The 17,200-nt window shown below is 46.8% G+C and overlaps 1 protein-coding gene across 4 annotated transcripts in view; it reads right to left on the bottom strand.

Annotated features, from left to right (window-relative positions):
* LOC144818740 (uncharacterized) overlaps window positions 1-17,200 on the bottom strand; it is a 175,994-nt gene that overhangs the window by 100,182 nt on the left and 58,612 nt on the right. For all 4 annotated transcript variants that reach the window (XM_078676443.1, XM_078676442.1, XM_078676441.1 and 1 more), the window contains one exon: window positions 12,375-12,488. In XM_078676443.1, the coding sequence (XP_078532569.1) occupies window positions 12,375-12,488 (114 nt within the window). The remainder of the gene's footprint in view (window positions 1-12,374; window positions 12,489-17,200) is intronic.

Genomic DNA, 17,200 nt, shown 5'->3' with positions numbered 1-17,200 from the left:
CTTCCCTGGACAAGGCTCAGTCAAGCATCAAAAGGGTTTTCCAACAACGTTTCTCCCAAGGGGCCGGGCGTGGCTGGGGCCGTACGCCTGGCCTAGGCGGACAGAATGACGGCATTAGAGGGCAAGGCTCCGGCCGAGGCCAGTATAACTCCTCAGCCAAATATAACAACTTTTACCCAAAAAGAGGGCAGCATTTCAGAGGCCGTGGATTCAGGTCCAACGCAAGCAACAACACCAACGGTGAGTGTCATCCCAGCAGATCAGGTGCAGATTGGAGGTCGGTTAGCGGTCTTTCGGGGTGCATGGGAAGCACTTACGGCAGACGCGTGGGTTTTACAAACGGTTCGCGTATTCCACATAGAGTTCTACGATTATCCCAGACAGTCAGGAATCCCGCGTCCCATAATTTTTTCAGTGGCCGATGCCCAGTTGATCGACGAGGAGGTCTCGGAATTACTCCGAAAAGGCGCTGTTCGGCGATCAACGCTTCACCCCTCGGGTTTCCTCAGCAACATTTTCTTGGTGGAGAAGACCGACGGGGGCAAACGACCGGTGATCAACCTGAAGGAATTCAATGGATGGTTGGGTTATCAGCATTTCAAGATGGAGGGTATTCACCTCCTCCGGGATGTCCTTCTGCTGCACGACTGGATGGTGCGGTTAGATCTCAAGGATGCTTACCTGGTGGTACCCATCCATCCCCCTCATCGTCGTTTCCTCCAGTTTCTCTGGAGAGGGCACATTTTCGAGTTCACCGCCCTTCCATTCGGGCTTTCCTCAGCCCCATGGTGTTTCACGACAGTGTTGCATCCGTCGATAGTTTCTGCGGGGCCAGGGGATTTGGATGATTGTCTATCTAGACGACATCTTGTTGATGGCGCAATGTCCCGAGAGGCTGCGCCTTCAGCTGCAGCAGACCGTCTCCCTTTTGCAAGGGCTAGGTTTTATTATCAACGGCGAAAAGTCGGTTCTCGAGCCGTGTCAGAGGGTAACTTTCCTAGGGTTTGTCGTAGATTCAGTCCAGTGTTCTTTGAGCCTTCCGGCTCGGAAGATGGCGAAGATCCGCCATGTACTGCGGCAGACAGTTGCCAGGACCCAGACCTCCCTGAGGCAGATTGCCAGAGTGGTGGGGCTTCTTTCCTCGTCCATTCAGGCAATCTTCCCGGGGCTTCTTCACTACCGGACGCTCCAGCGTCTGAAGGCTCATCACCTCCGGAAAGGTATGTCCTACGAACAGGTGGTTCATCTCACGGAGGAGGTCAAGGGCTTGGTGGTTGTCCCACATGGAAGCCTGGAACGGTCAGGCGATTTTTGGTTCAGCCCCAGACCTAGTAATAGAATCCGACACAAGCAGGTCAGGTTGGGGTGCCCACTGCGGGGAGTTCTCCACGGGCGGGGCTGGTCGTCCGAAGAGCAGAGGTTACACATCAACTGTTTAGAGCTTCTGGCGAGCTCCTTTGCTGTACGTTGCTGGACCAAAGACTCGGCGAGATCGCGTGTCCTGTTGAGGATGGACAACGTGTCCGCGGTCCGCTATGTCAACCATCTGGGCGGACCAAGGTCCAGAGCCCTGGCGGACTTGGCGAAGGACTTCTGGGACTACTGCCTGGCCCATCACGTATCGGTGACAGCACAGTACTTGCCAGGACAGGCCAATCAAGTGGCAAATTGGCACTCGAGGTACCCGAGAGATTCCAGCCAGTGGCAGATGGACGTTCAAGTTTTTCAGTAGCTGAACGGTCTGATGGGTCCTTTCACGGTAGGCCTGTTTGCATCTCGCTTGGACCACTAGCTCCCGCGTTTTTTCAGTTGGAGGCCAGACCCTCTGGGGGAGGCCACGGATGCATTCCTTCAGGACTGGGGTCGGGAGCAGCCGTATGCGTGTCCACCATTCTCGATGGTGGTATGAGAGCCGGCCCAGGTGCACCGCCAGATGGCGGAGTTGGTGATGATAACGCCGCTTTGGAGGTACCAAGTCTGGTTTCCAGTTCTTCTGGAACTTTCTTGGGATTCTCCAATCCTACTCCCCCAGCTTCCTCAGCTTCTACTCAATCCGGACCAAGAGCCGCACCATCTCATCACTCAGGGTTCTCTTCGCCTCACGGCATGGAGGCTTTCCGGCGACGCTGGCCGCTCCCGGGCCTTTCGAGATCAGCTGAGGATCTCGTGTCCAAGGCTTGGGCAACCAGTACCGCGAAGCGCTATAGATCCGCTTGGATCAAGTGGGTGAGTTGGTGTCTTCGAGGAGACTTGGATCCCTTGGTCGCAGGAGTTGTTCCCATTTTAATTTTCTGGCTGAATTGGCGTCGGAAGGTTTGGCATACAGGACAATTAACGCAGTGCGTTCGGCTATTTCGGCAGCGCGCCGTCCGATTGACGAGAAGCCGGTTGGGGAACATCCGTTTGTGTGCAGGCTCCTGCGAGGTATTCGACTTTCCTTACCTCCCGCACCGCGCTACTTGGTCCTGTGGGACGTTCATGTGGTTCTGAATCTTTTTCTATCCTGGCAACCCAATGCCTACTTGTCTCTGAAGGAGCTTTCAGCGAAATTAGCAATGCTTTTGTGCTTGGTATCTTGTCGGAGAGTTTCCGATGTCCGTGCTTTGGATGTCTCAGCGAGAGTTTTCTCCCCAGATGGGGTGACGTTCACAGCGGGGTGCTGTACTAAGTCTGGGTCGCGTTCTATTTCTTACCCGGCCTTTGTGGACTTTCCCAAGTTGTGTGTCGTACAGTGACTGAAGGCGTATGAGGATCTTACCTTGGACACTCGTCCTCCGGGCGAGAGACAACTGTTAATTGCCTTGCGGAAGCCACACAAAGCAGTCTCTTCCCCCACCATAGCGAGGTGGGTGCGCTGGGTCATGCAAGAGGCAGGTATTGACACTAAGCAGTTCAGAGCGCACTCGGCCAGGGGAGCCATGGCTTCGAAGGCTTTCTCTGTAGGAGCTCGGTTGGAGTACCTGATGCGGGCAGCAGATTGGTCCTCGGATTCTACGTTTAAGATGTTTTACTTTAAACCTGTGGTGGATATTGCTCATTTGGTAGTGAGTAAGCTTTGAACAAGCATAATCTGAGCCTCCGGTCCTGCCATAGAATCAAAATTTTCCTAGCTAAGTAACGGTAAGTTTCAATTCTATTAAGGACACGGAGGCGTGGATTATCCCTCCCAGGTTTCCTGCGGATGTAAACCCGCCCATATGCCAGTAAGTACTTGTTTTCCGGCTTGGAGTCTTAAATGTAATGTATAACTCGCGTGCCTTCGTCTTCTTGCAGGTGTAAGTGTTTGATGTTTTACAACGCTTACGCTGTTGTGTTTTTCCTGTTAGGGAATGATGGTTCCAAGCAAGAACAGTAGACGATTGGCGTAGTTCACACAAAGAAAGAGGAGGAACACAGAGGAGGAACTTGCTATCTAGCCCTGGTCAACACTGAGGAAGGACTGCAGTTGGGCTGTTACCTGGACTATTGGGATTTTTAGTTTCAACGAAAGGAATATGTTGTTATCTTATGCTTATTTGTGATAAAAAAAATTCATGTAGCTTTTCTGAGGCTGCTGTGAGAACAGTTTTATTAAAATGCGGAGAAAGAAAAGCACAATCCTCGCCTCCGTGTCCTTAACAGAATTGAAACTTACCGTTACTTAGCTAGGCGAATTTTGATTCAAGCGAGTCTCACTGATGAGGAGTGATACCCCGAAACAGGTCCCAGAATGCTGGTTTCTGGTCCAGTGAGGACCTAGCCTGGCAGTTCGGACTGGACTGTTCCTATGAGGAGCAAGGTCAAGACTTATTGGCATATGGCTGGGTCCAAACTGAGGTGGCATAGTGAGCAAAAGAATGATGGATTAAACCCAGATCCCTTGACTGGGGGTGAGTGGTTGAAATGTTTCAGCACTCCGTCCATCATCTTGTGTTTGATGGATTGCCAGAAACACCAAAAGGGTCTATGCCCGCTTCATTCTCCCCTTATCCCTCCCCTTCTTCTGTCCGCCCCTTCCGCAAATAATGGGATGACAAATACAGGAATTAATGCACAGATGCAAAGTAGCCATACAGTGCCACAGAAAGTGATCACAAAACAATTTAAAAAAAATAGTATAGGCATAGTATTTATAAAATAATGTATGCCACAAGTTAACTTAGTGTAGGTGACAGATGCAGTTTAAGGCAATTAGTTCATGCTGAGGGCCTTCTTCAGACACCACTGCAAAACCAGTAACTTGTAGCACAGCACCAGACCTCAGGAGTGACAGGAATTCATTTATCCACTTCACTGTGAGGATCAATTTCTGAAAGTTTATTGAAGGTGAAGGATTCCTGAGGTTGGGCCAGGGCAGAGAATGGACGATAAAGGAAGGTGTCTCCTGTCTGAGAGAGATAGTCTCTGTAGGAGAGTAGGGTCTGCTTCCTATGGTCACCCTCACTTTTTGCTGTGATTCTCTGGTTTTTCGATTTTAGGGTGGCTGTGGGCCTGCTAATCAGACCCACAGCCCAGCTGTTCTCTCTCTAAATTGATACCATGTACTTGAGATACATACAAGATGAGTTACTGGGTCACTCTTCTGAGCCCCTGTATAGTGTACCATAGGTACCGGGGGAATAGGTGTACCCTAGGCTACATGGGGCTGCAGCATGTATTGTGCCACCCCTGGTTTGCCTTCCAAACTGACACCACAGGTCTGTTCACACAGCCTGGGTAAGGTGGTGTAATCACCCCTTACTTAGATATAGTATACCTATATCTACCTTTATATATATAGACACATATACACCTATAAGCCACTCCTATGGTAGGCCTCGACAATCCTGGAGGCAGAGTGCTTGGTTTTATGTGAGAGGGTGCCCTAGCATGAGCTGAGCCCCTCTGCAGCTCTCACAATCATCTCCTTATAGCTGTTCTATGATATAGCCATACCATATACTCTGAAGTGTATTATAATCCTCGTGGTTAATGCTAACTTTGGTTTGGCTTCATCAAAACATGTCATGTAAGGTGTCAAACACTTTGGAAAACTACCCCCCCCGGCCAATTCTGGCGGCGGGGGTAGAATTCCACCCTTCTAGAGGGAAAAGACATGTAGCTTACTGCTTTACCCGGTCAAAGTTAAACAGAGCCTCAGCATCACAAAATGGATGCTGCTGCCACAGACACGAGTCTGACCTCCTGTTGCTGGGGGAAACTCCAGCAAGGGCAGCCTGGACAATAGGTTTCCTGTCCAGGGAGGTGCCAGCACCTCCCCAGACAGGCGTTTTGTGTATTGGGGCAGGGAGGGCTGCATTCAGTGAATGCATCTAGACACTGCCTGAGGCACACAAGGTGCTCCATGCATAGCCCGGTTCAAACCAGTTGCTGGGGCACTCCAGCCCCAGCTCTGGCGCGAAACTGGACAAAGGGAAAGGGGTGTAACCACCCCCCTTCTCAGGTCCACCCATAGGAGGGACCTAGTCAGGTAATCCAGCCCCCATCCTTAGTATAAGTATAGGAGCTGTGTCCCCAGGACTTTAGATTATCCTGGACGAATCTTTGAAAGACATATCTTGGACCTACGACATTCCATTCTGACTGGAAGATGGAAGACATCTGCCTTGTGGTCAAGGAGTGACCACCCTGTGCAAACAGGCACCACCAGCAACTTTGCCGGTCTGCAGTTTCAAGGCTCCCGTCAGAACCCGAAGAGACTGCGACTCAAGAACTGGACTTCCAGACTTCTCTGACCCCGATCCACATCCACAGCAAAGCTGAGACACGTGGCGGACACGAGAGACGTGGGACCAGACATCTTGGACATCCTGCATTTTGCTACCTACACTCCTTTCCTGAAGCCTCAGTAGGTTGTGCATTAGGGTACAAGAAGCCCCAGCCCCGAGCACCATTTGCACCAAAGCCCAGGCCCCCACACTCCGCGAGTGTCCTGTGGGCCCCGCCTTTGCATTTGAGCTCGACGCGTCTTTCCGGTTCCTTGTCCGTTGGCTAGTGAGCCCCCTGAAGACGCCATCTTGAATTTACTTTGCTTTCCTGGTTGCTCAGGCTTGCTCTAGCTTCCCTGAAAAGGAGAAGTGCCACATACCTTGTTGGTCTGCAACAGAACCAATCTCGACATCCTGCGTGGGTTGCGGTTGCCAAGGCTTGTTTGGTCCAATCCGGATACCGACACCGCAGTCATCTAGTTCCAACGTGGGACAACTCAAATCCAGTGTCTGGTCATCGTCGATGCCTCCTGGAGCTCGTGGCTGAAGAGACAAACTCACCTTCTTCACCTTAAAGCACCCGACATCGCCTGGTTCCTTCCTGGTTCCTTCCTGGTCACTGGCTATTGACCCAGACTCTGTCCCCTCTGCTTTCAGGTTCTTCACATCACCAATCCACCCTTGGATCCACCCGGACACTTTTCCTCTGGTCGCCTGCAGCACTTCTTTGCAGCTCTCCATAGAAAACGACGATGAAACCCGATACGAAAAGACACCTATGCACCCGGCTTCCCTGGGTGAGGTAACACGAGTACTCCGGTGCTTCCGTGGGTCTTGACTCTCGAAGTGTCTCAGTTTAAAAGGGTTCCATCCTAGTCCATCCGGAAGTGTCCTTACACAGTAACTTTGTAACTTCTTTGTTTCCCATAGAAAGTCAATGGTAACTCGCGACTGTGTTTAGACACTGCACGCGTCCCCCGTGGGCCTCCTACTTCCTAACCTTTGGTTGTTTAGTGTAGCCCCAGCGATTCCACAGGTCCCAGGCCTGCTTTCTAACTCTCACGTGGTACTTATACCACTTTCTTAGTATATGGTTTATGAGGCCCCTAGGGCATAATGTATACTGTGCAACTTATTGTATATTAACTGTATGACTTGTATTGTATTTTGACCTCTGACCTCATAAAGAGTGCAGAGGGGTTGTGTTTAGATTAAATACATATATAGCGCCATGGAAACAGTAGACCCTGTAACACCGGGGTCCTCACTAATAACAGACATACATGACACATTCTTCTCCTTGATAAAACCGCACTTTATCAAATCAGTTAAGGTAAATAGAAAAGCACCTATCAAATTGGTGAGGTGGTTCAACAAACAGTGCAGGGTAACTAGACTGGAGTTGGGCAGAGCAATCAAAAGCAGGGACAAGGCTTTGATTAGCACTGCTAGGAAACAATATAACGACAACATCCGTAAGGCTAAGAAGTTGTGGGATGAGGAGCATTGGGAGGAGTTACTTGAGGCCTCTGGGCAAAAAGACTCCAGACTTTTTTGGAAAATCGTGAAATGGGGCAGAGGTGGTACCCCTAATAACCCCGACAACAATGTTAATGAGGCATCGTGGGTCGAGTATTTCAAACCCCAGTATGCGGAGAATAGGGATATAATGGCCATAGAACCAATCCCTGTGGTATTTTGCAAGGGAGATTTATTCTCAGTTAAAGAAGCTGAACTTGTAATCTCATCACTGCAGGGGGGGAAAGCTCCGGGGTTAGATGGAGTTCCCTCAGACATTTTCAAACACGATAAGGTTCGGTGGGCAAGATATGCGACTGTGCTGGGTAATGCCCTTGCTAAAGGGGCAAAAATCCCTGAAGTATGGAAGGGGGCAATAATAATACCGATCTTTAAGAAAGGCGATCGGTCACTCCCGGCAAACTATAGACCGATAAGTTTGCTGGCCACTATGCAAAAAGTGGTGGGGAAGATGGTGGTCGACAAACTTACGGCCTGGGTAGAGGAGAACAATGCTTTATCCCCCTACCAGGCAGGATTTAGGCATGCAACCAGCACGGTTGATCAAATTTTTCGCTTCACTATGCTACGGTGGGGGACTGTACTCCTTGGCGAAGGCAGCCTTTATGTAGCATTTGTAGATCTAAGGGCTGCCTTCGATCTGGTGCCTAGGAGCAAGCTGTGGGTTGTTTTGAGTAAGATAGGGGTCCCACTCGAGCTGCTTACATTAATAATGCGTCTCCACGAAAGCAATTTCGCTAAAGTCCAGTGGGGGAGGAATGGGGAATCTACCACCAACTTCCCAGTTGAGCGGGGGGTACGGCAGGGATGTGCTATGGCACCCCTGCTATTCTCCTTGTTCATTAATGGTATAGTGGATAGGATACTGGATGCGATGGTGGACGCACCTTCGCTAGCGGGCATCAGGGTTCCAATCCTGATGTTCGCTGACGATACCTTGATCGTGTCCAAAACCCCGTCAGGACTCCAGCGAGCCTTGAACGTATTTGATATGTTCTGTAAAGAACGAGGCCTCGAAGTTAATGTAAATAAAACCAAGCTGATGGTCTTCGGGCAAAAGCGCCAATCCCAACCTAGGGTATCTCTGAACAACATCAAACTAGAGTTAGTAAACGTTTTTACATACCTAGGGGTGGAGATATCAACAAAATTTGGCTGGTCGAGACACATTGAGAAGGCGGTGCTGAAACACCAGCAGATTTCAGGAGCCCTCCGGGTAGATCAAGCAAAATCCAAAACTAGGCCTATAAAACCGGTTCTTATGGTATACGACGCAAAAGCCTTGGGCGCAGCCCTTTACGGGGCTGAAGTTTGGGGCTTTGAGAGGCTTACTACCCTGCAAAGATCTGAGAACAAGTTCCTGAGAGGGATAACTAGTCTCCCCCAAAGTACCCCACTAATACCGCTTGGCCTGGACTTAGGAAGGAGATCGCTTAGTGATCGTGCCCGACTAAGGCCTATCCTCTACTGGAGACGGCTATGGACTACCCCAGAAATTAGACATTATGCTGAGGGGTTCTCAGCCTTAGTTAAATCAGATGTCTTCCATAAAATTACATGGCTAAAAATGCTCAGGGACGTCCTTGCTGAGCTTGGTCTCTCCAAACTCTGGGAAAATCCGCTCGGGGAAGTGTTCCCTAGTAAAACCACTATAAAAGCTTTATATTGGGATTACATTGATCAGAAGCTTTGGAGGAGCGCAACCTCAGAATCCATGGGGGGTAGATTTATGGAAATTAAAACAAGACCTGTCCTAGAACAGTATTGGGACACTATAACTGTTCCGTTAGACAGGAAACTATTTTTCCAGTTAAGGGCAGGTTCTCTCCCCTTGAGGTCTTTGACGTCCAGCTGGAGAACTAGTAGTAGTTCGTGTTGCCCGACATGTGGCGCTCCAAACGAAAGTATCGCACATTTTTTATTTTTGTGTGAGGCCTATGTAAATCCGAGAAAATCCTGGTTGGCACCTGTTTGTAGAAATCTTGGTGTGTTAAGTGGTGTCGAGGGGTTGAGAATTATTTGTTCCTCCACCGAATTGTCCATTGCAGTAGGAACGGCAAAATACCTGGGGTGGGCATGGTCTATAAGGCGGAGGGCTCTATTTCCTAATATGCTTTGAATTCCACCTTTTTAGCTTGCTTGAATTATTATTGTTAGTACCTTGTGGGAGAGAAATATGAATTTTAATTGTAAAATGCTGCTAATATGCACGTTAAGAGCTTTTGATTGTATAAATTTGGGTATGGCCTGTAAAGCGGAGGATCTTGCACTTTAACATGCATTTAGTTTCAGCTCCTTATGAGAAAGCTTATTTTAACTATTTTTGGTAAACATTTTATGTGTGTGCATTGTGTATTTTTTACTGTAATTTACTGCTAAAGTATGTTTAGAGTTTTAAATGTATAAACTTACAAGTGTGTGCTTTTATGAGTGTATAACTCGAATAAAGCTTTTTCAAACATATATAGTTGATATGTACCTTGTGTGGTGTCCTTTCATTTGTTTTTCAAGGGATTATATATGGTAAAACAACTTGCTTAACTCGCCTACGGAAGTCTTAGCCTGAAGACTGCTGGTTCATGCTACCACTAGGATAGCTTTCTATAAAGTTGATTTTACAACCACCATCAAAAAGGGTCGATTATACTGGTGCAAGGTGCCCACTAGAACTAGTGAACATCATATGCCAGGCTAACTTCTCACAGTCTCACCTATCACTTGGTATTCATGGCTGTCAAGAGGAAGATGCTTTCTTCACATGAAACAATTCTGGGCTCTCATACTCTTCCTGTCCCTTTAATACATTCCAGCCTGCTGTCATCTTGGCTGTAGAATCTTGATGTGTAACTGTGATTCTAAGTCGGTTGTGACTGGCTGAGATGGACACCATCCTTAGGCTGTTCTTAAATAAAGGTCTTTCTCTTCATTACTAGGCTCCAGTCACCGCCATCACATTTCAGCAACAGCCTGAAGCCAGCAGCTTCAATGCATCATCTAAGAGGTGGTGTCACAAAGAAGAAACGTGCAATTAAGAGCTGGGTCTGCGAGTACCACAGGCTACCATTCCTATTGCGAGAGCATCCCCGTGCTCGCAAACATCTTGCAGAGCTTGTATCGTACACTATCATGGGACCATACCCCCTTTGAACCATTTTAGGTCCAAACAGTGAACACAGAGACTGTAAAACACACCATTGTGCACTTGGGTTAGGAGTCATCCACCGCCAAAACAACTGCATCTACTGCTAAGTTTTCCTTTTGACATCAAACGACATTAGAATAACTGCCCCAACTAGCTCGCTCTTCCTTTAACAAAACATTCTTCTGACATACACACACTCCCACCAACAGCAATGTCAAGTGTGGCCAAAACATCCCTAACCCCATCCCCCATATCAACATCACGAGTGAGGGCAGCCCCTCTCCGAGGCAGGGGTGCGCTTCCATTTACAGCCTGACATGATAAAACATCCTCAACACAATCCAAGCACCCACACACACGTATTTCAACTTGAAATAGATCAGGCTATAGCGTTGTAACGGTTGTGCGTTGGGATCACACAGTTGTTTCAACAAAGTTAATCTCTGCGGCCCCTTGTTGCCCCCTCATTCCCTCTCCCCCTGGGTGGATGTTAGGTCTATAGAAGTAACTCAAGGGCAATAGGGCAAAGTTGCTATTGTCCTGCTGATAATCCGAATGTCCAAGGATCAATTTCTGTACTATACGTGGTGATCTGAAATTTACAAGGATACAGTCCCCTTGCCTATCCTTGGGTCACCCAACAATCCGAATCACCCTTCTTGTTAGCTAGATGTGGCTAGCCATGAGTATGGGGACATTTCTGTGGCAGCCCAGCCAATTCAGGGTCTTGTTAAATAATTCCCCCTCAGACTCTCTTTGTTCCAATCTCAATGGGGGTACATCAGAAAGAATCGCCACATACGGGCATTAAGCTAGGGGTAGATTAATGACTAGCTGCATTAAAAAGTTAGAGCGGCCTCACTGACCAACACTATTCGAGACCAGAGGATTGGTGTTGACAGCAGCCTCATTTTGGGCATGGTTTTTGGCCTTTGCGCTGCTATGGGCTATGTTTCCCTTAGAGTTCAAACTATTGGGTTTCGGGCCAGGCAGGTTAGGCTATGGTCTCTCTCGACAGTGGCATTCACCCCTTTATTACAGTGATCTGGTTAGACATCTGGGCTCCCTGCTTTCTTTTTCACTGATTACTTCTCCCTTAACCATTAACAAACAATTTCAAAATGAGGTACAAAAACTTGGAGGGGTCTTATGTTGTAAAATCCCCAAGTAATTTCTTCATAGTTAAGATATACAACTGGAACAGATCTGGTTAGCAAATGTATACCCTTCAGGTTAGAGCAATACAAATGAGAAGGATCCAACAAGCCTCCATTCTTTTTAAAACACACAAGTAAAGAAGTACTTTGTCTCTAATCCAATAGATTCAATCCTACTGGGCTGCAACAAAATCCTTTGCTAGGGCAGCTCAATTATTGTGGAAGGGTCTTCCTGAGCGACTAAGATGCAGTGTTATACAACAAAAACTGAAAACACTTTAATTCAGCTTCTATTTCAGTGTTTAGCTCATGCCTCCCCTACCTTCCACCCCCACCCCAAGTCACTTACGGACCAAGACCAACCAAGACCAACATGTATCTCTCTTACCTCTTACTCACTACCTCACCCTCTTCCACTGTCTCACTACTGCTTACTTTCTACATCTCTTATATTTGGAGATTTTAACTCACTTGTTGCTTACTATGTTTAAATAAAACTTAGAGACATGAGTCTCATGTTATTTGCTAATTGTCAAGCACACTGACTACCTCCGGGAAGAATAAAGTTTTATATAAAAATTCTAAATAAATAAATATATAAATAAATCAAATCAAGTCAACCATCTGATGGAGATGGGAATATAAGACCTGCTATCCTTAGGACACTATGGGCAGTATTGCAGAACCCCAAAGGAAACATACACCGCAGTAGCAGAAATAGAGTTGGAATTAGAAGATTCTTTAAATATGTACCCTCTTACCCATAATAGAGTGCCTGTTTCCCACTTCATTAGATTACAATAACGATGGGGAGAGCTGTGGATCTAAGATAAGTTGATTCCCACTTACCTGTGGAATTTGTCCTTTCAGGATGACTTCTTGCACAGTCCTTGCTGTTGAAAGAGTAGTGCTCTTCCTGGTCTTTAGCTCTTAATGAAACAACAGTTGTGGTAATAAGTGGGCCTGTTAATGAAAGCAAAACAACTATTATCTGCAGATCTTTATATAATGACAGGAAATATTAAAAATACAAATTTACATTGTATCAAAGATAGAGAGTGACAACTAAACTGTATTAGAATTCAATAGATGAATTGGCAGGTCGAGCTGGAGTGTTCCCATGAGGAGCAGGGTCAATACTGATTTGCATACAGCTGGGTCCAAACAGGGGTGGCGTGGTGAGCAGAAAAAAACGATGGATTAAACCCAGATCTCTTGACTGGGGGTGAGTGGTTGAAAAATGTCAGCACTCCATTCATCCTCTAGTTGTGTTTGCTGTGCTCTCCCTAGGGGCCAAGGGTATCCCCAGACATGTGTACCTTGCTTGCTGTGTCACTGGATTCAAGCTAGCCTGGCTGATGCGGGATGATACCCCGAAACCGGTCCTGCGAGGACCTGGCCTGGCAGGTCGGGCTGGACTGTTCCCATGAGGATCAGGGTCAAGACTGATTTGCATACAGCTGGGTCCAAACAGGGGATGCGTGGTGAGCAAACACAACGATGGATTAAACCCAGATCTCTTGACTGGGATTAGTGGTTGAAAATTCCATCATCTTGTTGTGTTTGTTATGTTCGCCTTAAGTTGCCAAGGGTATGCCCAGACACGGGTCCCTTGCTCACTGTCCCACTGGATTCATGTGAGCCTGACTGATGAGGGGTGATACCCTGAAACAGGTCCCAGAATGCTTGTTTCTGGTCCAGTGAGGACCTAGCCTGGCAGTTCGGACTGGACTGTTCCTATGAGGAGCAAGGTCAAGACTTATTTGCAAATGGCTGGGTCCAAACTGGGGTGGCATAGTGAGCAAAAGAATGACGGATTAAACCTAGATCCCTTGACTGTGGGTGAGTGGTTGAAATGTTTCAGCACTCCGTCCATCATTTTGTGTTTGCTGAATTGCCAGAAACACCAAAAGGGTCTCTTCCCTCTTCATTCTCCCCTCATCCCTCCCCTTCTTCTGTACGCTCTTTCCGCAAATAATGGGATGACAAGTACAGGAATTGATGCACAGATGCAAAGTAGCCATACAGTGCCACAGAAAGTGATCACAAAACAATTTCTTTAAAAAATAGTATAGGCATAGTATTGGTAAAATAATTTATGCCACAAGTTAACTTAGTGTAGGTGACAGATGCAGTTTAAGGCCATTAGTTCATGCTGAGAGGCCTCTTCAGACACCACTGCAAAACCAGAAGCCTGCAGCACAGCACCAGATCTCAGGAGTGACATTAATCCCTTCATCCACTTCTCTGTGAGGATCAATTTCTGAAAGTTTATTGAAGGTGAAGGATTCCTGAGGTTGGGCCAGGGCAGAGAATGGACAAAGAAGGAAGGTGTCTCCTGTCTGAGAGAGACACTCTCACCCATCACTTGGTATTCATGGCTGTCAAGAGGAAGGTGCTTTCTTCACATGAAACAATTCCGTGCTCTCATACTCTTCATGTACCTTTAATACATTCCAGCCTGCTGTCATCTTGGCTGCAGAATCTTGATGTGCAACTGTGATTCTAAGTCGGCTGTGCTGACTGGCTGAGATGGACACCATACTTAGGCTGTTCTTAAATAAAGGTCTTTCTCTTCATTACTAGGCTCCAGTCCCCCGCCATCACATTTCAGCAACAACCTGAAGCCAGCAGCTTCAAAGCATCATCTAAGAGGTGGTGTCACAAAGAAAAAACGTGCAGTTGAGGGCTGGGTCTGCAAGTGCCACAGGCTACCATTCTTACTGCGAGAGCATCCCTGTGCTGGCACAAACATCTTGCAGAGCTTGTATCATACACTATCTTGAGGCCAAAACCCCTTTGACCATTTTAGATCCAAACAGTGAACAAAGAGACTGCAAAACACACCATTGTGCACTTGGTTTAGGAGTCATCCACTGCCAAAACAACTGCATCTACTGCTAAGTTTTCCTTTTGACATCAAAGAACGTTAGAATACCTGCCTCAACTAGCTCGCTCCTCCTTTAACAAAACATTCTTCAGTGGTCCTCCCCCTGCAAAAATGCCTTTCTTTTCCTATCAAAGCTTGCATATCTTCTGTGTTGTCCACAAAGTTCTTGACAAATTTGATATATTACTCTATGAGTCCCATTAATGATCTTAACTGATCTTTGTTCATTTGTTCATCGCTTTTAACAGAGTAGCGTTCTGTCCAAACCTTCAGCTGAAATAATATAGCCTAAATATTCAGCTTCTGTCCCCACAAATGTGCTTTTGACTTTAAAAAATAACACATATTAGATCTTTAAGGATGCTGTACATCATGCATTGAAGTATGCTTACTGCTGAGGTTAGAGCAAATGGCAAATAGGTGTATTGGTGGAGCCATTTCACAGTGATGAAAACAGTAACAGACTTCAATTCTTCGTGTAACTTGATCTGGTGATAAGCACTGCTCAAATCCAATTTTGAAAAGCACTTATCATTTTTAAACAATAACAGCATTCCCTTAATGTAGGGTAAAGGATAACTGTCAATTATCACACTCTGATTAAAGCAACAAGGTTCTCCACAGAATCTCAGTGTGCCGTCTGCCTTCTTGGTGATAACCACAGGTGAAAGCCAATTTGATGCTTCTACTGGCTTAATCACGTCATTTTGAACTCATCTCTTCCAATTCCGCCTATACTTCATTCTGAACTAACACTGTAGCATGCATTGACGAATGTAGCAGTGACATAATAATAAGGTTTCCATACATTACTATTTCATCTTCCTCGTTACAATTCTTACTTATGAGGAGAGTTCGCAACCAGGAGACAGGCAATTTCTAGTAGAAAAAAAGTCAAACTCTTCTGGTGCTTGAATGCAATGTTGATGTATTTATTTTCTTTTTTTAAACTACATCTCTTTTCCGTGGTATAACATCCTCTTGCCCTAGATCAACTTCTTTAATTAGTCTGTCTGCAATTGGATCTAATTAACTTGACGAGGCTGCCTTCTAGAAGGTGTTTAAGAATGTTCACAAAGGTCGCGTTCTAATTGCTTCTATCAAGGAACAGGTCAGATGATTCATTTGATGAGGCTGTCTTCTAGAAGGTGTTTTAGAATGTTTACAAAGGTTGCATTCTAATTGCTTATAGCAAGGAACAGGTGCAGGGGATTAATTTGTTGAGGGCTGTCTACCGGAAGGTTCACGTTGAGGTAATCTATGCCGGTTGCTTGATGCTTATTTTGGTGGATTTTCTGGATGTTTCCGTGACCCCCCTGAAACTAACCTTGCATATGCATGGTCAAAAATGTGTAAAAGCTGATAAGCCTTTTCAAACAAACTGGGGAACACCAGCTGCAGCTCGCTTATACCAACAGCATTTTAAATGGTCAAAAGTCAGGGTACAAGATGTTTGTTCGTTCATGAGTGTTAAGAGGAATTATATGAGTCATGCCGGTATATTGTGATAGTCAAGAGAGGTGAGCAGTGGCAGGAATCCTGACAGGTATATATCAGGCATGTATGAGTGGTAGCCTGCTTTTCAGCTGCATTGTCAGAGCACTAGGGCACATAAGGACAGTCGGAGTCATGGCGTGCATGAACAGTGGATAGGCAGGCACCTTCTAGGTTTAAATCATTTTTATTGAAGTTATTATAATCAAACAGTGCAGTTGATAACAGAGCAGAAGTAACAATGAGACAATACATGGCCTTTAACGAAATTACAAAATGCATTTTTACAAAAAGAGTCCCAACTCCCACCCTCCCACCCTCCCCCTGACAGGCGAAATAAAAATCAAAAGGAAAGAAGAAGTGAAAAAGAAAAACTCCTGGGTCCTCTTCTGTTACGTGTCGCCACTCCCTCTTCCAATCCTTCGCACCAGCCCCCTTATCTTAGAGGCTCAGCTGGTAGTTTGTGGCTTCTCTGCCTCTGTGTCTGGGGCGGCAGATGGAGGGGGCTTGTGTGGTTTCTACAAGTCGCAGCACTCGCAAATACTTAGGGCAGGTTAGTTCCCTCATCTCTGTACTAAGTATAGATAAGAATGGGCGCCAGTAGTCTGCAAACGAGGCCCCCTCACCCTGTAGCGTGAGTGTATTGCACTCCATGCCCAACATAGTCCACAACCTATCCACCAGCCTTGGTGGGTTTGAATCCTGTTGGTGCCCCAGTGGGCCAGTATGTTCTGGAGTGCTGTTCCCAGCACCAATCCCACCTGCCTGCCTCTGCGAGATTTAAGAGGGAGGGTAAGCTTGTTAGGTAAGCCTAAAAGAATATATGCTTAGAAGTGTGGGATTTGCGTATTAAAATTATTATCAATATCTGATAGGACTTGTTCCCAATACTCGGAGAGGCGCACACACCCCCAGAATCAGTGAGTTAGAGTGCCCTCCTCTCCACACTGTCTCCAGAAGTATGAGTGGCGGTTGGGATTGTATCTATGTATTCTTAGCAGGGTAAGGTACCAGTAAGTTGCTATTTTAGTCGCAGTTTCGATCCTAGGGACGTTCCATGCTGTGTGGCGTGAGCGATTATAGATATCCCCCCATTCTTCCTGCGAAAGTGTTCGACCCAATTCGGTCTCCCACCTTCGTGGCCCTGGCGTAGAGGCTGCCTGTTCTGGATGCCGCAGCATATGATAGAGTTCAGTGATAAGGTGTGCATTGGTTGTCTTTGTGAGAAGCCACTTCTCGTATGGTGTTAACCTTCTCTGGGCCCCTGAGCATACCTGAGGGTGCATTACCC

Source organism: Lissotriton helveticus, chromosome 2_1 (genome assembly GCF_964261635.1).
Source record: "Lissotriton helveticus chromosome 2_1, aLisHel1.1, whole genome shotgun sequence".
NCBI lineage: Eukaryota > Metazoa > Chordata > Amphibia > Caudata > Salamandridae > Lissotriton > Lissotriton helveticus.
This window is presented reverse-complemented; position numbering and strand designations above follow the sequence as displayed.